Below are 27,246 nucleotides of genomic sequence, written 5' to 3' on the forward strand. Positions count from 1 at the left end.
GATGAAGGGGACATTGAGATCGTGAAAAGGAGCAGGATCAATGGATTGATTATAGGTCTTGGTGAGTTTTAAGGATTGTAGCAGCTGGGTTGCTAGAAGGAGTGATCTGGAAAAATAGAGAGAGTTTGAGTGTAGGATGCTTACAATTAAGGAAGGCTTGTAGTTATTGTTTCTGAAAGTTTAAAATGAGTAGCTAGGGTAAGTGGAATACAAGTACATGAACGGAGAGGAGTTCGAGGAACTAAGAAGCTAGGATGTTGGAAATATCAGATTGATACTGATATCACCACAAGTTAACATGTCTATATAAAATTGAATCAGTATTTTGGATCACAATTCTAGAGACCTCCTCGCATTTGACGTGGGATCAAGTTTCATTCTCTGTGGATACTGAACCACCTGAAAATTTCCATTTGTGTACTATTTTGCAGTCTATACTATTACCAGTTTTCCACTAATATTTTAAGAGCATTTGTTAAATTCCAATCAAAATAGACACAGTCAGAATGATCTAATTAGCATTACCTGGATCTACCAATCTAATGACAAATGTAATTCCAACAAACATTTATTTACTATTGATTTACAACCATGTGAATTTGAAAAAGCATAAGAAATACACTGTCACCTAAAGGAGTTTAAAATCTAGTACATTACCATATAATGACCAACAGAGAGAAAATTTTATTGTATAATGCCTTGTCTTTATGCACCTGTATTCTAGAAGTTAGTGGGTCTAAAATGGGAAACTATTTAGTAACACGAAGTTAATTTGAAGATTGCTGAAGAAGTGGATCTAGAACTAAACTCAGAAGGTAATCTTTAGTAATTCAGATAATTTAGGACGTTAGAAATACTTTTACCCTGGGGTCAAAACTCAGGGGTACCAGATGCCAAATTTAAGAGGAATATGTGTGTATGTGTGTGTATATACATATATGTATGTATATACTTACGCACACATAAGTATATATATACATATAATTATGCATACACATTTATATTTGGTTTATAATATGTGCATATTTTCCAGTATTCCCACAAATTTTCTTTTATCGTTGCTTTTTTTCTGAGAACATGATGATTGATTATAGAACTACTACATTCAATATACATGAGTGTTAACTAAAATAAAAGCATAATGGTGGAAATAGCTTATAAAAGGTAAAACATTTCATAGAAGATACTGCGTATTTGTTGTATGTTTAACTTTTGACTCATTTAACAAAAATATAATTATCTTTTCAAAAGATACTTGCCAAGAAATGAAGATGGTCAAGGCTTGCAAGAAAGCTTCATTATCATTCCAATCAAAATATATGACGTTCTTCATCCTTGGGCAGAGTGTGCAGGGAATAGCAGCTATACCTCTTTATGTCCTTGGAGTAACCTTTATTTATAACAGCGTTGCCACACACTCAGCTGGTATTTATCTAGGCAAGTTATTTCCCCTTCTAATATGATTTTTATATATTTTCATCCTATCAACCTATTTAGGCTGCAGTTCATTTCGCTGGGAAAAAAAATCTCAAATTACCAGATTAAATTGCTTGAGTAGTTGTATGTTTTAACTTTAAGGATACAGTGGGGTATCACTTCTCGGCCTTTTGGCTAATATAAAGGATATAGTGGGATGTTGCTGCCATAATATCCATAAGGGAGTAGAAACATTGTTTATGCTTGCTTAGAGCAAGATTCAGTGTGGTGCTGAAATAATCATTACTAAGCTCTTTACGTACATTAACACAATCGTTTTGGGGAGCTTTGATTTTTTTTTTTTTTTTTTTTTTTGCGGTATGCGGGCCTCTCACTGCTGTGGCCTCTCCCGTTGCGGAGCACAGGCTCTGGATGCGCAGGCTCAGCGGCCATGGCTCACGGGCCCAGCCGCTCAGCGGCATGTGGGATCCTCCTGGACCGGCACACGAACCCGTGTCCGCTGCATCGGCAGGCAGACTCTCAACCACTGTGCCACCAGGGAAGCCCAGCTTTGATATTTTGAAGTTAATGAAAACATAATCTCATTCATCCTATCAAGGAGAGGAGTGATGTGCTATTTAATTAGCTACAATGTAGTATCCTCTATTTATAATATTTCATGCTAGTGTATTGCACAATAAGTAGCCCTGGGGTACAGTAATCTGTACCTCTTTATATTGTAATAGCTTCTGGTCCTGGTAGATCATCTACTTATACAGGGTTATCTAACTGTCATTTTTGGAAAAAAATTTAAAGTTGTTTTTACATACTTATTGTGAAGGTGACTTAACAGAAAATAACATTTTTCACCAAAATAATAATTTTTCCACCAGAGGTAAGGAAAGTCATATCAATGAACTAAAATAGATAATATTCATATTTATGTTTGTTTTTAGAAAAAAAATTGTAGCCATTCATTACCGTTGGCTGCTGGTGGCAACAAATCTGTTTGTTTTACTTTTGATTCTATTGAATAGCAGTTAAAACACATGTATACACTACAGAGAGTAGCTTACTTTATTGCTACCTCCTGCCACCCTGGCAGCTAAAGTGAAGGATGCAAAGGTGATGTTTATGTTAAAGTATTATCTTGCTTTAGTACCACAAATTAAATTGAAATAAGACCCGTTGAATTTGTATTAAATATATGTGTATTTATTTATATTACATTAATATATAGATTAAATAAGGTACAGTGAATTACAAAATTATCTGAGTTTTTCTAATATGTGCATTGAATAATATGTATGATGATAAATTTTATGTGTCACCTTGGCTAGGTTATGGCAACCAGTTGTTTGGTCAAACACCAGTCTAGATGTTTCTGTGATAATTTTTAGATGTGACTAATATTTACAATCAGTAGACTTTGAGTCAAGCAGATTACCCCTCATAATATGCATGAGCCTCTTCTAATCAGTTAAAGCCTTTCAGAACAGACTGAGATTTCCCAAAGAAGAAGCAATTCTGTCTCCAGACTACAGTGTAGAAACTCTGCCTGAGTTTTCCCATGCTGCTGGCGTGCCCTGTAGATTTAAGACTTAATTATGGACTCAAGACTATAACATTAGCTCTTACCTGGATTTCCAGCCTGCCAGCCTGCCCTACAAATTTGGATTTGCCAGCCCTACAATTTCATGAACCACTTCCTTAAAGTCTCTGCCTCGCTCTCTGACTCTCTGTCTCTCTCTGTTTCTGTCTCTCTGTTTCTCTCTCAATATCCTATTGGTTCTGTTTCTTTGGAGACTAATAGAATATTCCATGAAGCTTTCAGAAATAATTCATTGCAGTGAGATCATTTTTATCATTTTACAACAAAGTTGGGTTATGTAGTTTGATGTTCAGTATCCATTTTATAGGCCTTGTGGAAGCTGCAGGAATACTCGGATATGCTTTGGGATATGCAATAGGAGCACCCTTAATTAAGGCCTCTGTGAACAGTACTTTTGAGACAAGGTAGGCTGGGTTTTTTTTTCTCTTTTTTTTCTGTTTTACATTGTATAAAATATTTATTGGATAGATACTGTAGCTTATAAATATATAATTTGTAATTACTATTTTAAAAATATGTAAATGTGACTGATATGCACATATGTATACATATAAATATATCTAAAATACACATTTTATCTTTGCTGTTTGAAATATAATTCAAAAAACAACTTATAATGACAACCATACTACTATTTCCACATATAGTTTTTTTTTTAATTGAGGTATAAAACACATAGTGTAAAATTTACCATCCTAACCATTTTTAAGTGTATAATATAGTAATGTTAACTATATGCATATTGTTGTGTAACGTATCTCTAGAACTTTTTCGTCTTGCAAAACTGAAACTCTATATCCATTATACAACAACTTGCCAATTCCCCCTTACCCCCAATCCCTGGCAGTGATTCTTCTACTTTTTGTTTCTAAGAGTTTGACTATTTTAGACACCTCATATAAGTGGAATCATGAAGTAATTGTCTTTTTATGACTGGCTTATTTCACTTAGCATAATGTCTTCAACCCTCATCCATGTTGTAACATATAACAGTATTTCCTTCTGTTTTAAGGCTAAGTAATATTTCATTGTATGTATAAACCACATTTTCTTTATCTATTCATCTGTCAGTTGACCTTTAGGTTACTTCAACCTCCTCTTGGCTATTGTGAATAATGCTACAATTAACATAGGTGTGCAAATATCTCTTTGAGACTCTATTTTCAATATTTTTGGGATATATACCCAGAATTGTTAGATGGTATGGTATTTCTGTTTTTAATTTTTTTGAGGAACTTCCATATTGGTTTTTTTTTGTTTGTTTGTGTTTGGTTTTTTTTGCGGTACGCGGGCCTCTCACTGCTGTGGCCTCTCCCGTTGTGGAGCACAGGCTCCGGACGCGCAGGCTCAGCGGCCATGGCTCACGGGCCCAGCTGCTCCGCGGCATGTGGGATAGTCCTGAACCGGGGCACGAACCCGTGTTCCCTGCATCGGCAGGCGGACTCTCAACCACTGCGCCACCAGGGAAGCCCCATGTTGGTTTTTTTTTTTAACAGCCATCCTAATATGAGGTGATATCTCATTGTGGTTTTGATTTTCATTTCCCTGATGATTAGTGATGTTGAGCATCCTATCACATACTTGTGGGCCATTCATATATCTTCTTTGAAGAAATATCTATTCAAGTCCATTGCATATTTTTAAAATCAGATTTTTGTTTTTGTTGAGTTGAGGCAGTTCTTTCTATATTCTGGATATTAGCCCTACTCCAGATACATGGTTTGCCAATATTTTCTCCCATTCTATAGTTTTTCTGTTCACTCTGTTGATTGTTTCCTTTGCTGTGCAGTTTTTAAGTTTGACGTAGTCCCATTTCTCTAATTTTTTTTGTTGCCTGTGCTTTTGGTGTCATATCAAAAAATAATTGCCAAATCCAATGTCATGGAGCTTTCTTTGTATGTTGTTTTCTGGGAGCTTTATTGTTGCAGGTTTTATGTTTAGATCATTAATCCATTTTGAGTTATTTTTGTATATATTATAAGGAAAGGGTCCAACTTCATTCTTTTGCACGTGAATATCCAGTTTTTCCAGCACCATTTATTGAAAAGATTATCCTTTCCCTGTTGTGTATTCTTTTCATCCTTGTAAAAGATTATTTGTCCATATTTATGAGAATATATTTCTGGGATCTTTATTCTCTTCCGTTGTTCTATATATCTGTCTTTATATCAGTACCATACTCTTCTGATCACTATAGCTTTGCAATATATTTTGAAACCAGGAAGTGTGGAGCCTTTGTCTTTATTTTTCTTTCTTGGGATTGTTTTGACTATTTGGGATCTTTTGAAATTCCATATGAAATTTTAGGATTTTTTTTCTATTTCTGCAAAAAATTCTGTTGAGGTTTTGATAGGGATTGCATTGAATCTGTATACCACTTTGGGTATTAAGGGCATTTTAACAATATTGAGTCTTCAGATCCATGAGCATGTATGTCTTTCCATTTATTTGTATCTTCTTTAATTCCTTCAGCAATGTTTTGAAGTTTTCAGTGTACAAGTCTTTGCCTTGCATGCTGCTTATTGTTAGTGTATAGAAACACACTTGATTTTTGTGTTGACTTTGTATCCTGCAACTTTGCTGAATTCATTTATTAGTTCTAACAGTTTTTTTCTTTGGAGTCTTTAGTATTTTCTAAATAGAAGATCATGTCATCTGCAAACAGAGGTGATTTTACCTCTTCCTTTCCAATATGGATGCCTTTTATTTCTTTCTCTTGCCTGATTGTTCTGGCTAGAATATCCAGTACTATGTTGAATAGAAGTGTTAAAAATAGGTAGGTGTCTTTGCCTTGTTCCAGATATTAGAGGGAGAGCTTTCAGTTTTTCACCATTGAGTGCAGTGTTAGCAGTGGGCTTTTCATATATGGCTGTTATTATGTTGGGTAATTTCCTTCTATTATCAGTTTGTTGAGTGTTTTTACAATGAAAGGGTGCTAAATTTTGTTGAATGCTTTTTCTGCATCGAGATGATCATGTGCTTTTGTCCTTCATTCTGTTAATGGGGTAAATCACATTAACTGATTTTCATATGTTGAACCATTCTTGTATTCCAGAATAAATCTCACTTGGTTATGATGTGTGATTCTCTTAATATGTTGTTGAATTTGGTTTGCTAGTATTTTGTTGATGAATTTTGCATCATTATTCATTAGGGATATTAGTGTGTAGTTTCCTTGTAGTATCTTTGTCTGATTTTGTTTTCAGGGTAATGCTGACCTCATGGAATGAGGTTGGAAGTATTCTTACCTCTTAATTTTTTGGGGAAAGTTTGAGAAGGATTGGTATTAATTCTTCTTTAAGTGTTTGGTGGTACTCTCCAGTGAAGCCATTTGGTCCTGGGATTTTCTTTGTTGGGAGGTTTTTTTTTGTGTGTGTGTGTGTGGTAAGCAGGCCTCTCACTGTTGTGGCCTCTCCCATTGTGGAGCACAGGCTCCGTACGCGCAGGCTCAGCAGCCGTGGCTCACGGGCCCAGCTGCTCTGCAGCATATGGGATCTTCCCGGACCAGGGCACGAACCCGTGTCCCCTGCATCGGCAGGCGGACTCTCAACCACTGCGCCACCAGGGAAGCCCTGTTGGGAGGTTTTTGATTACTGATTTGCTCTCCTTATTGGTTCTGTGTCTGTTTAGATATTTTATTTTTTCATGATTCAGTCTTCATAGGTTATATGTCTCTAGAAATTTTTCCATTTATTCTAGGTTATCCAACTTGTTGGAATAAAATTGTTCATAGTAGTTTCTTATGATCCTTTCTTATTTCTGTGACATCAGTTGTAATATCTTCTCTTTCATTTCTGATTTTTGTTATTTGAGTCTTTTTCTTGGTCTAAAGGTTTGTCAATTTTTTGATTTTTTAAAAAAAATCAACTCTTAATTTAATTGATTTTCCCTATTGTTTTTCCATTCTATGTTTCATTTATTTCTTCTCTAGTCTTTACTATTTCCTTCTTTTTGCTATATAAATATGTATTTTTTAAAATTAATTAATTAATAATTTATTTTTGGCTGCATTGGGTCTTCGTTGCTGCACGCAGGCTTTCTCTAGTTGCAGCGAGCGGGGGCTACTCTTTGTTGTGGTGCGCAAGCTTCTCATTGCGCTGGCTTCTCTTGTTGCAGAGCACAGGCTCTAGGTAGTTGTGGCTCACGAGCTCTAGAGCGCAGGGTCAGTAGTTGTGGCGCACGGGCTTAGTTGCACCAAGGCATGTGGGACGTTCCCGGACCAGGGCTTGAACCTGTATCCCCTGCATTGGCAGGTGGATTCTTAATCACTGTGCTACCAGGGAAGTCCCTAAATATGTATTTTTAAAGTTATATTTAATTATGTATTGGGAAGTGGTACTATAAGTGACTTATTGCCTTTTTTATTTCTCTCATTAAGATGACGGAGTTAATGAAGGAGATAAAAATCTACCACTACAAGAAAACAGAAAGGTCCACCCTCCATTTCTGAAACTCTGGTTTTATATAAACGTAGAACTAATTAAAACTGAGGTACAGAAGCCAACTAGCTCCTCTTATTTATTGCCAACTTGCCTACTATTTCCATAGTTATTTATTGCTACAGATAGTATGTGGAAGCTCTCCTCCTAGCTCCCCTGCCAGCTCATCTGGGTTCTTACCTAGCCATAGTGAAGTTTTGGTAGCTGGAAGGGGCAGGGTAGGTGGGCAGATAAAGTATCAGAGAATATGTGTTGGATGTATTTTTTTTGACTCTCTAAATTCACTTCCACCTTTCTAAAACCTTCTCTAGTCTCTTTTCTTCCCCAGGAGGCTATATTGAGAGCCTCAACATAATCCCTTGAACTCTGGATTTCAGTTGGATTTGGCCAATGAGAGGCACTGGCAAATGAGAGGGCAGGAGCAAATTAAGGCTAGGGTATTATCCTTCCAGTTTCTGCAGGGGTTGTATCCAGATTGGCTGTATTCCTATTCTAAAGATGACGCCTCCTTTGAGGCTTCCTTTTCCATTTATTAAGCAGTGTTCCACTTGACATTAAGGCTTGTCATAACAGTTTGCTACTGTACTGCTGACCCCATAATTTTGTGCTGTACCCTGTTCATTTCCCTAAACTCTGCCCACATCACTGGAAATAGTCTTCTTGTCCCTCTCTCTTCAAATTATCTCAGATGAGTACACCATCTGTTTCCTATCAGTATCCTGACTGATACTAAAAATAGTATCAGAAGTAGCTTTAGGATTCCAGAACTAGGTTGCATATTTGTATGCACAGATAACCTCCTTGCTGGGAGTAAATTGAAGATAGTTACTAAAATGATCATAGGTTGTAGGATGGGATTAAGTTCAGGGAGGGCAAGACTAGGAAATTAAATAGTTGTAGCATTTAATCACTGGAGGGACAGAAGTTATTTTAAGAGTTCTGGGTCATATGGCTTCTTTTAACAATACTAGAAAATATTCCCAGGGAAAAGGAAACATTTAATTGTGTGAATATTAAGTTCTCTCATTGAGATGAGAAAGGGGATGGCCACTATATTACAACTCCACTCAACAGTGGCCTTGAAATCAGGAGATCATTCTAGTGAGTAGAACTTCAGGCTGGTTGTCCACTTAGCATAGAAGGAGGGATGGCCTGAGGTATAAATTTATACTAATTTATGGTTGGGTAGCCAAGGACTTAGAAAAAGATTTAAAAAAAAAGGTAACCAGGAGGATATGTGGATGAAACTCTTAGAACTGGCACATGAAAAGGGTATGTACTTTGGAAGAGGCTCTTTAATCAGCTGGACAAGATGTCCCATCCTGTTAATGTTAGCCAGCCTCTCTCTCTTTTTTTCTAACCACCCTAATTCTTCCTCAATAAGCTCATGTGAAAAGTGGCCATGGTGACAGTAATGGTGAGTTTGCATGAGTGCAGTAACATGGACTTCTTCACACTAAGGACAATCCTCTCAACAAGAATATTTACTAGGATATGAGTATTCCTACCGCTGAGTATCCAATTCATCAGTAGTAGAGGTCAACCCTGAGTTCCCGATACGACACATTCATTGGGAGACAAGCTGTCATCAGGTTGATTACTTTGTTATTAGGTTGGCCCTCTTTTAACATACAGATTTGTCTTTATAGGGAAAGATACTTATTCTAGGCAGGAATTTTTCTTCTGTACTGTCTTAGTCCATTTGGGCAGCTGTAACAGAAATATTATACACTGGGCTTACAAAAACAGAAATTTACTTCTTGCAGTTCTGTATGCTGGGAAGTCCAAGATCAAGGTGCTGGCAAGTTCAGTGTCTGGTGAGATCTTGCTTCCTGGTGTCCTTGCTTCTCCCTGTGTCCTTACATGGATGAAGGGGCAAGAAGTCTATCTGGGGTCATTAATCACATTCATGCAGACTCTACCCTCATGACCTAATCACCTCCTAAAGGCCCCACTTCCTAATACCATTACATTGATACAAAATAATGTCACAGCTGAGAAAATCCCCCACAAAATTATGGCCTGAGCATTACTGGAGACAAAGGATGTTGAAACTGCAAAAGAACTGTGAGTAAAAAGGGAAAAATCAACAAATCCCAGCAGAGGATCCTTCACATTTCCATCTCACCCTGCCCACTGTAAGGCTTTGTAGTTTGCAAAGGCCGACCAAGAAAAACCACAAGGAAGAAAGAAGACAAAGTTCTATCAAAGCATGATTAGGTATGATCACTAGAAGTGTTAATACACACTCAATCTGAGAGTTCAGAGAAGGGACTATAAGAAAAAGATTACCAAGTATATGTGATTTAAAGGGTCACGTACCCAGATACAGTGTTAGTTGTGCAACTTAAAGGGCCAGGCTTATCCTAAAGAATTGGGCACATGATTTAAAGGGGCAGGAATGATTTCAAAAAAGAGATGAGATTTAGAGTGATGTCTTCTAAATGCATAGCTTCTGTTGGAGAAACAAGTTTAAAAGGAACAGAGAATTACTCTTCGCCACCTGTATGGACAGGGGAAAAGTGGGGAAAGGAAAAAATTTAGTATCCTGCAGGACAAAAGAGAACCACATAATTGGAGAACTCACAACCACTCAATTTCAGCAAAACAATAACAAATTAACAGAAAATGCTCTTTCTTGCTCTGTTTAATCATGGCTTTGTTTGTATTAAAATAGACAAAGTTGAAAATTTTCATTTTCTCTATTAAAGTGTTGAAGACAGTGATGATAATGAACGCTGGCAGCAGAGTTGGTGGATTCATTTTGTTATTATTGCAGTTATTGCATGGTCTACATCAATACCATTTTCATGCTTTCCACACGGTATTCGAGGTGACTATAAAAATATAATTCATTAAATTAAAGGACAGTATATTCTTCATCCCTACCAATTCTCAGAATATGGCTGAACTGCATTTCTTTCTGTGTACATTTTGTTCTGTCATGGACATACAGTGACATGTGCTAGTATTATTTGAACAAATAAAGCCGCATGTAGCCAAGTATTATTTATGTACCAGGCTTTCATTAGTACATATTCTTGCTTCTTGTCATTCCTCTTTAAAAATGCTTTATATCTAAAATTCAGAAGTTTTCTTAAAGAAAGAAGCATATTTAAACCTATTTACCTATCATGATTTAAGGCATGTATTACCCCATAGAATTGTTGTAAGATAGAGTAATAACTATTAAAATTCTTTTGGAAACACTAAAATATACATGTAATGTTAGAGAAATCGAATACTCTCCTAATGGTAGTATATTTCATTGGCACAAAATATTTTTAGTAATATCAAAGTTTGTGCTTTTATATTTTAGGTCTATGCTGTCAAATACTGTAGTCACCATATGTGGCTATTTAAGTTTTAAATTAAATTAAAAATCCATTTACTCAGTAGTAGCAGGTACATTTCAAGTATTTAACAACCACAGTACAGCTAATGGCTACAGTACTGGAGAGTACAGATATGGGAAATTTTCCTTATCACAGAATTTTCTTTAGGACGGCACTGTTTTAGAAGAATGTGCCTTTTAGTTAGATTGACTTTAGCATGTTCAAAAACAGCTCACTTGCCATTTCAAGACAAACTGGGTGTATTGGGATGTATGTTTATAATATGTGTTTTAGTTATTTGAACATGTCATAAGATTCTTTTACTTGTTAACATATAGGCACAGCGAGGATAAAAGCCGGAGAACGTAAACAGCCTCATTTGTTGGACAGAGATCAAACAAAAGATCAGGAGTTTGGAGCTAGTATCAAGGATTTATTTGCTACTTTTGGGGTAAAGTAAAATTTTACATAAACAAGCAAATTAAATTGACATGTACAATTCTTTTGTAGTGGATTTAAGAAAATAAAGTATTCAGCTTAAATCTGAGTGGAACTTTTGAAGTCTTAATTAACCTACTCATTTTATAGGTAATGGAAAATAGAACCCATTTCACCTAAGTGGCATCACCAAGAACTTGATTAGTGTCAAAGACTGGTACCAAGTATTTTTCTTTCTTCTATTGCTTTTAATTTGACTTTTATATTATATTGAGTTTATTTTCTCTCTGCATAAATAAATAAGCCATTTAATAAGATGACAAAGGGGGCTTCCCTGGTGGTGCAGTGGTTAAGAATCCCCCTGCCAATGCAGAGGACATGGGTTCGATCCCTGGTGTGGGAAGATCCTACATGCCGTGGGGCAACTAAGCCCATGCACCACAACTACTGAGCCTGCACTTCAGAGCCCGCGAGCCACAACTACTGAAGCCCTTGGGCTTAGAGCCTGTGCTCTGCAACAAGAGAAGCCACTGCAATGAGAAGCCTGCGCACTGCAATGAAGACCCAACACAGCCAAAAATAAATAAATTAAATAAATAAATTAAAAAAAACGACAGAGGTATTAACATTATCTTTTTACTATATTTAAATAACTTAGAAAAGAACTTTAGAAGTTAACAAATCTTCTCACAAACATCTTTTTTTTTCATTTAGAAATGTTTATCTTTATTTCAGAATGACCTATAGGAAGGACCTTACCCAGATAAAGGTCCTGTCGGCCCTTCTCACAGGTTATGACTGAGTTTTGCTTCTATGGACCCACCAGTCAAAGCAGCAAAACTAATGAACATCTTATTTTATGGAAAATAATCTCATCTCAGTATCAAATGGAGAAGAACTCTTCGTTTTCTGGGTGAGAAACACAGCCTACAGTACAGACATAGTGGGGTTAAAAAAAAGCAACTTCTAGTGATTCTTTATTCAATTTGGTTTTTCTTTTCCTATTCATAACTTCATCCTTTATGTTGTCTGAAGAACTGTGTTTCTCACATGTAGGTTTTATCAAGTCATTTTCCACAGTACTTGGCAGGTGAATTTCACACTCTTTCACTGGGACTTTGAAGACCCTTCACAATACCATCAACTGAATTTTCCTACCTCATCTCAGAAATTTATCCCTATCTCCCCCACTTGCTCTTTCCTGGATATATTGGGTACTTTTATAATTCTCTACCTTTGTAGATGTAAATCTCTCTACTTCAAATGTTCTTCTCTCTCTTCTCCATTTGAGAAAAGCTCTTTGTCAAATCTTACCTTACATTCCTAGGCAAAATGAGTTTCTCTCTCCTTAATGCTTTCATAGATGTTTGTTCAAAATATCATATCATATAAATGTATATATTGGATGTGTACAGATAGTACTTTTTATTATAATAGTTTAATTCTTCTTAAAATGAATAGATTTGTTGTATAAAATCAGAAATTTTGTTTACTTGTTTTCATTCAAATACAAAAGTGTTTATTTTTTATCAAATCATGAACTCTTCCCTGTAATGGATTATATTTCATTCAGATTTTTATTTAATTTTAATTTTTACAAAATATTTCATGTGTATATTTTAACAGTACTGAAATAAGTTGGGCATAACTTTTTCACATTGTTAAAAATTAAAATACAGTTGTTAAAATATACTTTTCAGAAAATTTAAACATGATTTTTTTTTTAAATTATTGCCAGGCAAGAAACAAAAACAAGCCAATTCCAATATTTCTTTCTTGGAAATAGAGTGCTTTGATTGCTAGTGTTAGGATACAAAATAATGTCCAGTTAACAGTCTTATACTTCTAACACCTGTCTGGGTGGGTAACTAGAAGATATCTTAATCTTTTTAAAAGTTTATTAGAAAGGACTTCCAGAATGTCAGAGTGAGGAGCTTAGAAATTCTTAAGCTCCAAAAAGCAGTAATTGAAACTGGCAAAATTGTCAACAACCATTTCAAAACTCTGGAAATTAGGATTACACTTTGAAAATCACTGATTTATCAAAGATTTTTCTACTTACCCTAATTCTGAAAGCACAGTTACAGAGCAGGTTCTGCACATGTCGTTGGCTTGTAAACTTAGTTTCTGATAGGTGCCTGTTCTAGGAAGAAGGAAGGTTACAAAAACCGAAAAGCACCTTGTGATATTCCTAACACACTGCCACAAAGTGGCCAAGAGCAAAACAGTAGTCAAAATGAAGTTTCCTTGCTTTGAGCCCACCTGGACTTTATATAAACAATAATTTGAGAAATTCTCATTTTCATTTATCAAGTACAAATTGGTGTGTAATTTAAATGGAATAACTTGTTACTCTTTTAAAAAGTTAAACTATTTTTTTTGTTACAACCTGATAGAACCATACCCATTTAATTTTTAAATGATTACAAGTTAACCGTTCTTGAAGCCCACCATTTAAAATGATTCTTAAATAGTTTTGGGGACGTTTATGTGCCTTAGTTTCTCTTCTATAAAATAATGGTAATAGTAGTGCATATCTTATATACATACTTAGAATTAAACGTATTAATAGATGTAAGGTGCTTAGAACAGTGCCTGGAGCATAGTAGTACAATATAATGGATTGTTATTTTAGTTTTTCTTATTCATCTCTTTTTAATTGTGTAGTGTCACTGTGTTTGGTATTTGTATGGTCAGGCCACTCAAGGTGGCTGTTCTCTGGCTCTCTGTACATTCCTCTGCTCCACCAGTGCCTGCTTCACCTAAACCCTACTCACCTGACTGACCTTTCTACACACTTGCCCCAGGCCCAGCTAGTGATTATTCTTATCAAAGGGGCGGTGAGGGGTGTGCTGCTCTGCTAGTTTCCATGGTAACCTGGTGAGCCAACCTGACTCCCCCTATAACTGGCAGTCCCCGCCCCTCCTCCCCACCCCCGCACCCCCAGTAAAGCCTGCTGCCATGTCTTGTCTGCTGGTCTGCAGCACACGATGAGATGTCGCTCCAGGACCTTGCCTCAGACATGTAAGCTCCCCCATCCATTAAACCATTGATGTCTCTGTCACTGACTCCAGGCTCTTTCTTCAGTCTTAAAGCTGGGCAGGCACTGGCCTTATAGGCTTGTGGGGTGCAGCCCAACAGTATTAAAGATAAACTAGTAACTAATACCCATGTCTTTATGGAACTTACGGGTCTCAGATTTTGTTTTTTGTGGTACGTGGGCCTCTCACTGCTGTGGGCTCTCCCGGATGCGCAGGCTCACGGGCCCAGCCGCTCCGTGGCATGTGGGATCCTCCCGGACCAGGGCACGAACCCGTGTCCCCTGCATCGGCAGGCGGACTCTCAACCACTGCGCCACCAGGGAAGCCCGGGTCTCAGATTTAAAACAAACAAACAAACAAAAAAAACCCCACAGATTAAAAACAACTGATTAACAACTGAGTAGAGAAAATTGTGTGAAACCTGTTTTAGATGAGGGGTAAAGAAGGCTTCACTGAACAGGGAGCATTTAAATGGAGGAACCTAAAGTATGAGAAGGAGTTAACCATGTGAAGAATGGTCGTTAAGAAAATTCCAAGCACAAGGTACACATGTGGAAAGACCTTGAGGAAGCAAAGATTTGGGTATGTTCAGTTTAGAGAAGACCTCTGTGTTGGAGCATAGTTACTTGGTGGGGAGAGTGATAGAATGATAGGTTGGAGAGACATTCAGACTCATGTCTTTGTGGGACAGGGTAAAAAATTTAGATTTTATTTTTAATGCAGTAGGAAGTCACTAGTTTATTTTAAGTAGGGGAATAATATGAACATAATATAAATTTTGTTTTAGGAACTTTTAAACTTTGTGTAAAAAATGGATTAGAGTGGATTAAGAATTGAAAAGTCAGTACAATTTGAGTGTTGTTTCAGGAAGTTTTCCGTATGTGCCATAAAAAGTTGAATTTTTTATTCAGTTGTAGCATATGACGACTCAATTTCAGGAGCCAATTAAAGAATCACTTGGCATTCATAAAGTTCAGGGCTACTGATAATAATTTATGTAGGAAGAAAAAAGTAGATGTTCTAGGAAGCAACATGATCTGAGCTTCTGGAGCCATTACAAAGAAAGAAAAATAAAAAGCCTAAAATATGGGGAAGCAAATGTTCTAAAATCCAGGTACCTTATAGACATGTAATGTTAAGATTCAATAGAAAAGCCCATACATCTAGGCTCTTGCCTTTAACGTTATAGCAGGCTTGAGTTTCAGAAAGAAAACAGAGAGATAACGGGCCTACAAGATTTTAAAAATTTGCAGTGTTTGCTTTCTTTCATAGTTTAGCACCTGCCAAAGATGAGTTTCTTAGTAGAGCATATCTTTTAAGCCATGTTGGTAAAATTAAAGTAAAGCATGTCTTCCCTGATGATAAAGGGTTAGCCAGTGTTCTCTGGTGGGTTGGTGTTTACTTGTGAGTCAGTCAAGCAATGAAGATTATAAAGGAATTCAAGTAAGCAAGAGCAGATTTGTGCAGTGGGTAATGGTTATAATCTCTCCTCAGGTAAGGGCTAGAGATTCTATGACTTTCTGGTAATGAGTAGAAGGTACAACTAACTGTGAGTTTATGCTTCTCTGTGGTAGATCTAATAGGCAGAGAGATTTTCCTTGTTAGGGTCTGTTATTTTCACCTAAGCCCAAAAGTCAGGTTGCACACTAGAGACTGACCACCAGAGAGTAGCATCCTATTTTCTTTGGTGAAAAGCCTTAAGAGAGAGCCAGCTATAGCCTTCTCTTTGTGTCCCACATATATATTCAAGAGTTAACAAGGCTAATGGTGAATCAGGTCTCCCCTTATCCATAGGTTCTGATCTGTTAGCAGGCCTACCTACTAGTGGGACCACTCAGTAGAGACAGTATATAACATTTACTGCTGTTGAGACCTTATATTGATACAAGTACTTCTTTGATTCTGAGATACACTTTTTCCCCTTGACATTTTAACATCTTTGAAATTGGGTAAGATCTTAAACTGATGAAATCTTGAAATAGCTGTAAGTCAGAATGTAATTGTGACATAGTAGATATTGCCTGATATAGCAAACTTGGTCATTACTATTCATATTATTACTACTTTGAGTTATATACATTAGTGGTGCTGTCCATATTGAAAGAAACTGCTCTTTAACTCTTCAAAAAGCTAATGCAATATTTAAGCATTGAATTGTAAAGTTAATATATATGTAGAAAGACAGAAACAGCAACAGGATATAATTTTTGATACTAGTAAAACAAATAATTGCTGTTGTAGGAATGATCACTAGTTCACATTTTCTTGCAAAGAAGTAGTCAAGTGTTTTATGGGACTAAAGTAAAGAATTCCCACAAGTAGAGATAGCTTTATTGTTCTTTTATTGAGATAATCTGCAAAAGGATTGCCTCCCACATGCCAAGTTGTGTAGCTGAGCCAGGAAAACTTGGCATTATTTGCAAATGACCTGGATGATAATGGGTTAATATCTAAAATATATAAATACCTCAGAAAACTCAGAAAAGTTGACATTTTATCTTCTTAATAGATATAATGTATTTCAAAAGCTGGTGAGACTGAAATCTGAGTAACGTAGGACTTTCCGTAAGGAATTGTACCATAATGTGAGTGGTAGTGATTTTTTTCACTTAGAAGTACATAAAATAATGGTGTCTCTTACAGTAGATGGTGTTGGCATTTTAGATTCAATGAAATATGGTATTTCAACCTTTCTGAGCCTCACTTTCTTCAGCCAAGAAATTGGTACAATAATGGTACCTTCCTCATAGGAATGTAAAGTGTACAGATCAGTGCATAGCCCATAGTAAAAACTCAATAAATGCATAAATAATATGAATTGAGATATTGAGATATTTCTGATTTTAGATTAAGGAAGGAAAATGCACAAAAAAATTAGGGGAAAATGTCATGACAAGATTTTCCTTTATCTTGATAAGAAGTGTGGGTTATCAACTATAAAATAAGAAGATTAAAAAGACTGGTGTGAGGAACTTCATTTACTAAATGCCTATTGTCTTTCTCCTCTATTAATCCTGTAGTTCAGTACCTCCTGGTTCATGACACTTAGTTGGTATTGTTTGCCTGAAGTTCAGTGACTGTTTAGAGGCTCCTGATATAAGGACTAATGGAAAATCATTCCAGCAAACAGATCATTCCAGCCAGTAAAATGTATCACCGTCATTATAAGACTTACTAAAGTTGGTTGAAATACACACTTCCTGATTTTCTACACATAGTTTTTTTTTAAAGTCTTCTTGTCATGAGTTTTTAATAAAGGGAGCCAGAGAAATGGGTATTTTTAAATGGCTCCCTACTATTACTGTATTTCTTGCTTGGCGTGATATATTTTAGAAAATTCAAGTAAGGAAAGAGAAGAGTTTTATTAAAATGTCAGTAAAGATAATTTTTATAGCTTATTATTTTTATTGAAATGTAGTTGATTTACAATATTGTATGGTTTCAAGTGTACAACATAGTGATCTAATACTTTTATAGATTATATGCTATTTGAAGTTATCATAAAATATTGGCTATATTTCCTGTGCTATATAATATATTCTTGTAACTTATTATATACATAGTAATTTGTACCTCTTTATTTGCTACCCCCTCTTGCACGTCCCCCTTTCTCCTCCCCACTGGTAATCACTAATTTGTTCTATCTGTAAGCCTGTTTCTGTTATGTTATATTCATTTGTTTGTTTTAGTTTTTATATTGCATATGTAAGTGATACCATACAGTGTTTGTCCTTTTCTGTCTGACTTATTTTACTAAGCATAATATCCCCCAGGCCCATCCATGTTGTTGCAGAAGGCAAAACTTTGTTCATTTTTATGGCTGAGTAATATTCCATTCTAAGTGTGTGTATATATATATATATATATATATATATATATATATATATATATATATATATATATATATATATATACCACATCTTCTTTATCCATTCACCTGTTGATGGACACTTAGGTTGCCTCCATGTCTTGGCTACTGTAAATAATGCTGTGATGAACATTGAGGTGCATTATCATTCTGAATTAGTGTTTTTGGATTTTTTTGGATATATACCCAGGAGTGGAATTGCTGGATCATATGGTAGTTCCATTTTTAGTTTTTTGAGGAACCTCCATACTGTTTTCCATAGTGCCTGCACCAATTTACATTCCTAATAACAGTGTACTAAGGTTCCCTTTTCTACCCATCCTCGCCAACATTTATTATTTGTGGTCTTTTTGTTAATAGCCTTTCTGTGGTGTGGTTTTGATTTGCATTTCACTGATGATTAGCAATGTTGAGCATCTTTTCATTTGCCAATTGGCCATCTGTGTGTCTTCTTTGGAGAAATGTTTATTCAGGTCTTCTGCCCAATTTTTAATTGGGTTATTTGGGGTTTTTTTAATATTGAGTTTTCTGAGGTATTTATATAGCTTGGATATTAACCCCTTATCATCCAGATCATTTGCAGATATTTTCTCACATTCAGTAGGTTGTCTCTTCATTTTGTCCATGGTTTTCTTTTCTGTGCAAAAACTTTTAAATTTAATTAGATACCATTTGTTTATTTTTGCTTTTGTTTCCTTTGCCTTAGGAGGCAGATCAAAAAAATATTACTGTAATTTATGTCAGAGTGTTTTTTCTCATGATTGCTTTAGCTATTCAGGGTCTTTTGTGGTTTTATATAAATTTTAGGATTATTTGTTTGTCCTGGGTATTTTTGTAGGGATTGCATTAAATTCTGTAGATTGCTTTGGGTAGTATGGACATTTTAACAATATCAATTCTTCCAATCCATGAACATAGGATATCTTTCCATTTTTTTGCATCATTTTCAATTTTCTTCATCAATTAATCTTATATCCTGTAACTTTACTGAATGCATTTATTAGAACTAACAGTTTTGTGATGAAGACTTTAGGGTTTTATATATGTAGCATCATGTCATCTGAAAATAGGGACAGTTTTATTTCTTCCCTTCTGATTTGGATGCCTTTTATTTCTTTTTCTTGTCTGACTGCTGTGGCTAGGATTTCCAATTCTGTGATAAATGGAAGTGGAGAGAGTGAGTATCCTTGTCTTTTTCCTGACTTTGGAAGAAAAGCTTTCAGCTTTTCATTATTGAGTATGATGTTAGCTGTGGGTTTGTCCTCAGTGGCCTTTATTATGTTGAGATATGTTCCCTCTATACCCACCTTGATGAAACTTTCTCATGAATGGATGTTGAATTTTGTTAAATGATTTTTCTGCATCTATTGAAATGATCACACAATTTTTATGCTGTTTTGCTAATGTGATATATCACATTGATTGATTAGTGGACATTGAACCATTCTTGCATCCCTAGAATAAATCTCACTTGATCATGGTGTATGATCCTTTTTATATAGTGTTGAATTCAATTTGCTAATATTTTGTTGAGGATTTTTGCATCTGTATTCATCAGATATTTTGGCCTGTAATTTTCTTTTTTTGTGTGTCTTTATCTGGTTTTTGTATGAAGGTAGAGGTGGCCTTGTAGAATGAATTTGGGAGTGTTCCCTCCTCTTAAATTTTTTGAAATAGTCTGAGAAGGATAAGTATTATATCTTCTTTATATGTTTGGTAGAATTCCCCTGTGAAGCCGTCTGGTCCTAGACTTGTTTGCTGGGAGTTTTTTTTCTTACAAATTCAATTTCACTACTAGTAATCAGTCTGTTCAGATTGTCTGTTTCTTTTTGATTCAGTTTTGAAAATTGTATGTTTCTATAAATTTATCCATTTCTTCTAGGCTGTCAAATTTGTTGTATTCCCTTATGATTTTTTGTATCTCTGTGATATTGGTTATAATTTTTCCTCTTTCATATCTTATTTTGTTTATTTAGATCCTCTCTTTTTTCCTTAATGAGCCTGGCTTAAGGCTTATCAATTTTGTTTATCTTTTCAAAAAAACAAAACAGCTCTTGGTTTTGTCGATCTTTTCTATTATTTTTTGGTTTCTGTTTTATTTATTTCTTCTCTGGTCATTATTATTTCCTTCCTTCTGCTGACTTTAGGCTTTGTTTGCTCTTCTAATTCCTTTAGGTGGTAGTTTAGGTTGTTTGTTATCGAGATTTTTCTTGTTTCTTCAGGTAGGACTGTATTGCTATAAACTTCCCTCTTAGAACTGCTTTTGTCACATCCCACAGATTTTGGAAATTTGTCTTTTTATTTTCATTTTTCTCAAGGTATTTTCTGATTTCCTCTTGGATTTCTTCATTGGCCCATTGGTTTTTTAGTAGTATTTTGTTGTCTGCACAAGTTTATGTTTTTTCCTGTAATTGTTTTCTAGTTTCATACCACTGTGGTTAGAAAAAATACTCAATATAATTTCTGTCCTCTTAAACTTGTTGAGACTTGCTTTGTAGTGTACATCTGATCTGACCTGGAGAACACTCCATTTGCACTTGAAAAGAATGTGTATCTGCTGTTTTGGGATGGAATGTCCTATGGATGTCTATTAAGCCAACTGGACTAATGTGTCATGTAAGACCACCATTTCCATATTGATTTTGTGTGTGGATGATGTGTCCATTGATGTAAGTGGAGTATTAACATCCCCTACTATTATTGTATTATTTTTAATTTCTCCCTTTACATCTGTTAGTGTTTGCTTTGTATTTTTAGGTGCTCGTCTATTACGTGCATATATGTTAATGAATGTTACATCCTCTTCTTATATTGATCCCTTTGTCATTATACAATGACCTTCTTTGTCTTTTATTATGGACTTTTTTTTTTTTTTTGCGGTACGCGGGCCTCTCACTGTTGTGGCCTCTCCCATTGTGGAGCACAGGCTCCGGATGCGCAGGCTCAGCGGCCATGGCTCACGGGCCCAGCCACTCCACGGCATGTGGGATCTTCCCGGACCGGGGCACGAACCCGTGTCCCCTGCATCGGCAGGCGGACTCTCAACCACTGCGCCACCAGGGAAGCCCTGGACTTTGTTTTAACATCTATTTTGTCTGATATGAGTATTGTAACCCCAGCTTTCTTTTCATTTCCATTTGCATGAACTATCTTTTTCCATCCCCTCACTTTCAGTCCATGTGTGTATTTAGGTCTGAAGTGAGTTTCTTCTAAGCAGTATATAGATGGATCTTGTTTTTTTCTATCCAATCAGGTAACCTTTATCTTTTGATTGGAGCATTTTCCCAATGACATTTAAAGTGATTATTGATAGGTATATACTCATTGCCATTTCATTACTTGTTCTGGTTGTTTTTATAATTCTTCTCTGTTCTTCTTATCTTAGTTTTCTCCCTTGTGGTTTTATGATTTTCTTTAGCAGTATACTTGTATTTCTTCCTCTCTAGTTTTTGTGCATCTGTTGTAGGTTTTTGATTTGTGGTTACCACAGGCTTCATATGTGTTGACCTATAACACTATCTACTTGTATTAAGCTGTTCTCCGTTTACATTCAAACACATTCTAAAAGATCTACATTTTTACTCCCCCATCCATGTTTTGTGTTGTTGATGTCATATTTACGTTTCCATATTTATCCCATAACTCTTTATTGTATTATAGTTGATTTTACAATTTTTGCCTTTTAATCTTTATACTAGCTTATTTAAATGGTTGATCCATAGCCTTTACTATATATTTGCCTTTCCTAGTGGGATTTTTCCTTTTTCATAAATTCTCACTTATTGTTATAATCTTTTCTTTTCCACTTAGAGAATACCCTTTAACACTTTGTTTAGGGTCAGTTTAGTATTCATGATTTCTTTTTGTTTTTTTCTGTCTAAAAAGTTCTTTAACTCTCCCCAAATCTGAATGATAACCCTGCTGGGTAGAGTATCCTAGGTTGTAGGATTTTCCCTTTTAGAAGTTTAAATATATCATGCCACTCCCTTATGGCCTGCAAAGTTTCTGCAGAAAAATCACTGATAGATCTATGGGGGTTTCCTTGTACGTGACTCTTTATTTTTCTCTTGCTGGTCTTTAGAATTCTCTCTTTATCTTTAACTTTTGCCATTTTAATTATTGTGTGTCTTGGTGTAGATATCTTTGGGTTCATCTCTTTTGAGGCTCTCTGTGTTTCCTGTACCTGGATATCTGTTTCCTTCTTCAGGTTCAGGATGTTTCCAGCCATAATTTCATCAAATACATTTTCAACCCCTTTCTCTCTCTCTTCTCCTTCTAGGACTCCTATAATGCAAATGATAGTATGCTTGATGAAATCTCAGAGGTCCCTTAAACTGTCCTCATGTTTAAAATTTGTTTTTCTTTTTACTGTTCTGAATGGGTGATTTCCATCATTCTATCTTGTAGATCATTTATGCATTCTTTTGTATCCCCTAGTCTGCTGTTAACTCCTTGTAGTGTGTTTTTCATTTCAGTTCTCATATTCAGCTCTGACTGATTCTTTTTATACTTTCAATTTCCTTGTCAAAATTCTCACTGTGTTCATCTGTTCTTTTCTCAAATTCAGTTAGCATTCTTATTACTAATGCTTTGAAATCTTTATCTGGTAAATTATTTATTTCTGTTTCATTAATTATTTTTTCAGAGTTTTTTCTTGTTATTTCATTTGAAACAAATTCTTTTGTCTTCTCATTTTGTTTAACTTTCTCTTAAATGTCTATGAAATTAGGTAAAACACTTAACTCTCCCAGTCTTGAAAGGGTGTCCTTGTGTGGGAGCATCCCTGTTCAGTCTGTGTGTTCCCAGTGCCTTTGGTGGGAGAGCTGGATCTAAAGTGTGCATGGGTCATGTATTCCGCCGGGGTGCATCACCTTGGTGGGAGGTGGGGCTGGAGATAGCATGGCTAGAGCCAGTCAGGGGTGAGCCAGGGCTTCTCCTATGCTCAGTGGCCATCCTCACCCTATCTGGGGTGAGGTTGGGTCCTGAGGTGCTGGAGGAGAAGCCCTGAGAATTGGGTCTGAGCTGGTTCTGTTCCCTGCAGGTGTGTGCTCTCCCCCTTCCCTGCAATGGCACCTTCACCCTAGAGGGTAGTACTGAAGCAAGAGGGGCCAGAGAAGGTGCCCATTGTGGGACAGGGCATGTGCTAAGGTGGTCTCTGCACATCAGTCAGTGTTCCAGACAGCTCCCGATCTACCAACTTTCATGAGTATCAGTCATGGCTACCCTCACCCCGTTCAGATGCAGTGCCAGGTCCAAGTCGGCTATGTCCTCACCAAGTGTGCACTGTCCAAGACAGTGGCAACCTTCACCCTAGTGGGGAACTGCGCTGGAGCTAAATGGGCTGGGGTACTCACTGGGGTGGTAACAGGAAACCAGCCAGAGCCCCAGGTAGTTTCAATCTGCTTCCACCATCTTTTCTGGGGAGTGAACAAGCATGTGCACACTCTTTACGAGTAGAGTCTCAGTTTCTTACAGCTCTCATGTAAGTTCCACTGGTTTTCTAACCAGCTATGGGGACTTGTCTTCCCACTATCAAATACCAGGGCTGGGATACTCAATATTTGGTTCAAATTCCTCACTCTCCAGGGAGGCTGTCTGAGCCCGTAATAATCTCTCTCCTCTTCTCTGTCCCCTCCTAGGAGTGTAAGTCCCGACCTGATCATTCTCCTCCCTTCCTACTTGATTGTGTGTGGATAGTTCTTTACAGCCTTGGTTGTAGAAGAGTCTTTCTGCCAGTCTCCAGTTGTTTTCAGTGAGAAGTGTTCCACATGTAGATGTACTTTTGATGTGTTTGTGGGGGGTATGTGAACCCAGTGTCCTCCTGCTCTGCTATCTTGATCTCTTCCCCAATTTTTATACTTTTAAAATACATAAAATAGACATAAGTAAAATAAAAGATAAAAAGCTAGAAAAGAGACAAAATATTTAACATTTTTATAAAGTTATAATGTACATGAGGTGAAAAGTTGTAACTCTAAAAGTAAATGGGATTAAGCTTGAAGAAAAGAAAGTAGAACAGTGAATAAATTTAATATCTATTTAGCTATAGCTATAAAAATATAATGGACTAGAAACATATTTTAAAACAACAAAAACATAATACTTGGAAGTGAGGGAAATAAATCATGGAAAAGAAAAAAATAATGAAATTAACATTGGCTGCAAGCATGTAAGGAATAAGATTTCATAAGGGAAAAGCTCCTTTTAAATGTGTGGAGCAGAGAGATCAACACTTTCACCGTCCTTTTCTTCATCTCATGCTTGTCTCATCCCTTATTACCCAGGAAGACATTTACATACTAGGACTCCAATGAACAGAGAAGTGTCAATGAGTATTATAATATGGAAGAACTTTGTGACTATAAAGGACCAAATGAATATGAGCTATTCTTCATTGCTTGTGTGACTGCTGATAGATGACAGAATATATCAAAGAAGATAATGTCCAAATTATTTAGATATTTTGGTAGTCAAATATTGGTAGTCAAAATATTGACTTTCCTTTGAAGGCAAATTAATTACTATTGTAGAAGACGTAATCAAATATATCACTTGTATTTATGTCAGGACATTATATACTGGTTTTAATCTCTGAGTTGTCTGCTAGGTTTTACTTAAAATAAATTGGTGTTCATAGAAGCAGAGTAGGTAAGATTCCAGCATGGGAAGCTGAAACATTTTTAAACATGCTATAAGCAAAAAGATAACCATTACTTATTTTCTATGGTAAATTATAGCTGTGTACCATAAAGAATCAAGACCAGAGCAGGTGAGAAGTTAAATAATCAGGTAAGACACTTGAGAAGTTAAAAATTTATTGGTGTCCTCCTCAACTTACGTTTTCCTTCTATTTGTCCATAGACACCAAGACCTTTTTACTGGCAGGATCAGTGTCTCCCATCATGCAACCTGGATTAGGGTAGGAAGTAGATTAATGCTTCTACCACATGAAAGAAAAAACTTCCAGAATTAATTGCAACATCATATGACCCATCTTCAGGAACTGTTTCCTCTTTGCAACATTCCTCTACAGTGATTTCTTCATTAACATTTGTATCCCACTGCTACTTGATCCCTCTCCTGAACCTCAGCCTACTTTTCTGAGGCCTCTATACCTAATACTTTATATTTTGTTGGTCCTGCTCTTGTTTCAGACTCCAACTAAGTAAGCACATATCGGAGTACCTAACCTAGTTTGAAGTTCCAGACCAGCATGAACCTCCTCTGGTGTAGTAAAGACCCTAGTTGTTGACAAACTCCGTGATGGACTAGGGCTAAGATCCACAGTACTGCAAGATCACACAACTGTCTCCTACTGTGCGGAACTAATTCAGTTTCTCCCTTTGTGTATCAACAACTACCAGAATTAAGCCTAATTTTGCTACATGAAACCACTTGGATACCGATTTGTATATCTGGCCTTCTTCTTTGCCTCCTGTATTTTATATCTAAGAAAAGAAATGGGTTGATTTTTTTTAAGCAGGAATACCTGGAAGAGAATCCATGGTATTCTGAGTATTTGCTATGCTCACAGTCCCTTTCTGAATAAAGTGCCCAGAAGTGTTTCCTTGTGCATTAGTTGCCTTGCTCTGTATGATATATTCCAAATGTCCTAGCCAAAAGTAGATCTGGGATCAGCACTTGAGTCCAAGACAGTAATCTTTAGATTTCCCCAAAACCTATTAAATATCATATCTTGAGAACAATGACCAACAGAGACACCTTGCTGTAAACTAACTAATCTAGTCAGTTCCTCTCTCTCGGGGAGGATATACATAGGAGAAGGAACTCAAGTAACATAGCTTTGGTAAATTTACATAGAGAAAATGAATGAGCAAAGGCCATTGAGATAAAGAAGAAAATGGAGAGAGAATAGTAGCCAAAATAGAAGCAGACATAGATACAATAAGCTGATAGAAAGAAACAATATTTGGGCCTTTGAAGCAATCAAGATAAAGCAATGGAACTCCCACTACTGAGCAGACAAGATAGGCTGCCATCTTATTCTGAATGATGGTTCTATTTCTTTACGAGATCTGAATTGTTTAGCTACTGAGAGAGTGTTTGGGCTTTCTTACTTTCTGTGTAACATTATGATAAGTTGCATCAACTGAATTAGCCACTGAGTCTGTTCATTTTAATCCTAAACAGCATAAACACAAAAATTATCTCATGCATTGGTTCTCAGATTAACATCATCATCATCATTTGGGAATTTGATAAAAATGTAAATTCTTAGGCCCCATTCCAGACCTACTGAATCAGAAACTCTGGAAGTAGGACCTCGCAATGCATGTTTTATAACCGCCCTCCAAATGATTTAAGGCTAACTAAAGTTTACAAACAACAAATTTAGTAATCTCATGTGATTACTCTTATAAATTATCAAACTGATGCATATTCTTTACTGGGCACCTACTGTGTGCCAGAAATTATATAAATTATTGCATATATGCAATTCTCATAATCACCATAAATATAGATATTATCATTCTACTTTACAGATGATGAACCAGTAATTTAAAGAGGATGAGTAACTTTTCCAAAGACATGTATATCTTTGGACACACACTTACATACACACACACACACACACACACACACATATACAGCTGGCCGAATTGAGGTTAAGAATATAAGAATACCTCATGTATTTTACTCTCAGGCCATTGCTCTTTCTACTATTACATAATACTTGCTGAAAATGAGATATGTAGAGATTGTGATTTGCTTATTGTTGCTCCAAAAATCAGTTGCAGAGCCAAGACAAAAAACCAGATTTTCTGTTTCTTGTTTTGCTTGTTATATCTAATACAGACTTCCATTTCATACAACATCATGGAATATTGCTATAACTTTCATTAGAATAAGGACTGTGCTTAATATTCAATTCTCAATAATTATTATGAATAAATCAACATTTGTGAACTAGAAGGACCTCTAAAAGAGGTGTAATCCACTAACTGAGCAGTATCTGAATGTGCAACATAAGAAATGTAAAATTAAAAAAATAAAATATTCAAATTAGACTTCATAAGTATCTATTTTTAAAATTAGATAATAAAGTAAAAAGTAATCACAAAACTATAAATAATTC

At 36.0% G+C, this 27,246-nt stretch overlaps 1 protein-coding gene across 1 annotated transcript in view; it reads left to right on the top strand.

Annotated features, from left to right (window-relative positions):
* The window catches only part of SLCO6A1 (solute carrier organic anion transporter family member 6A1), a 98,428-nt gene that overhangs the window by 17,365 nt on the left and 53,817 nt on the right, over positions 1 to 27,246 (top strand). The window contains exons 4-7 of the mRNA XM_004281328.1: positions 1,252 to 1,437; positions 3,336 to 3,432; positions 10,179 to 10,300; positions 11,141 to 11,253. Coding sequence (XP_004281376.1) covers positions 1,252 to 1,437; positions 3,336 to 3,432; positions 10,179 to 10,300; positions 11,141 to 11,253 — 518 coding nt within the window. The remainder of the gene's footprint in view (positions 1 to 1,251; positions 1,438 to 3,335; positions 3,433 to 10,178; positions 10,301 to 11,140; positions 11,254 to 27,246) is intronic.

Source organism: Orcinus orca, chromosome 3, assembly GCF_937001465.1.
Source record: "Orcinus orca chromosome 3, mOrcOrc1.1, whole genome shotgun sequence".
Taxonomy (NCBI): domain Eukaryota; kingdom Metazoa; phylum Chordata; class Mammalia; order Artiodactyla; family Delphinidae; genus Orcinus; species Orcinus orca.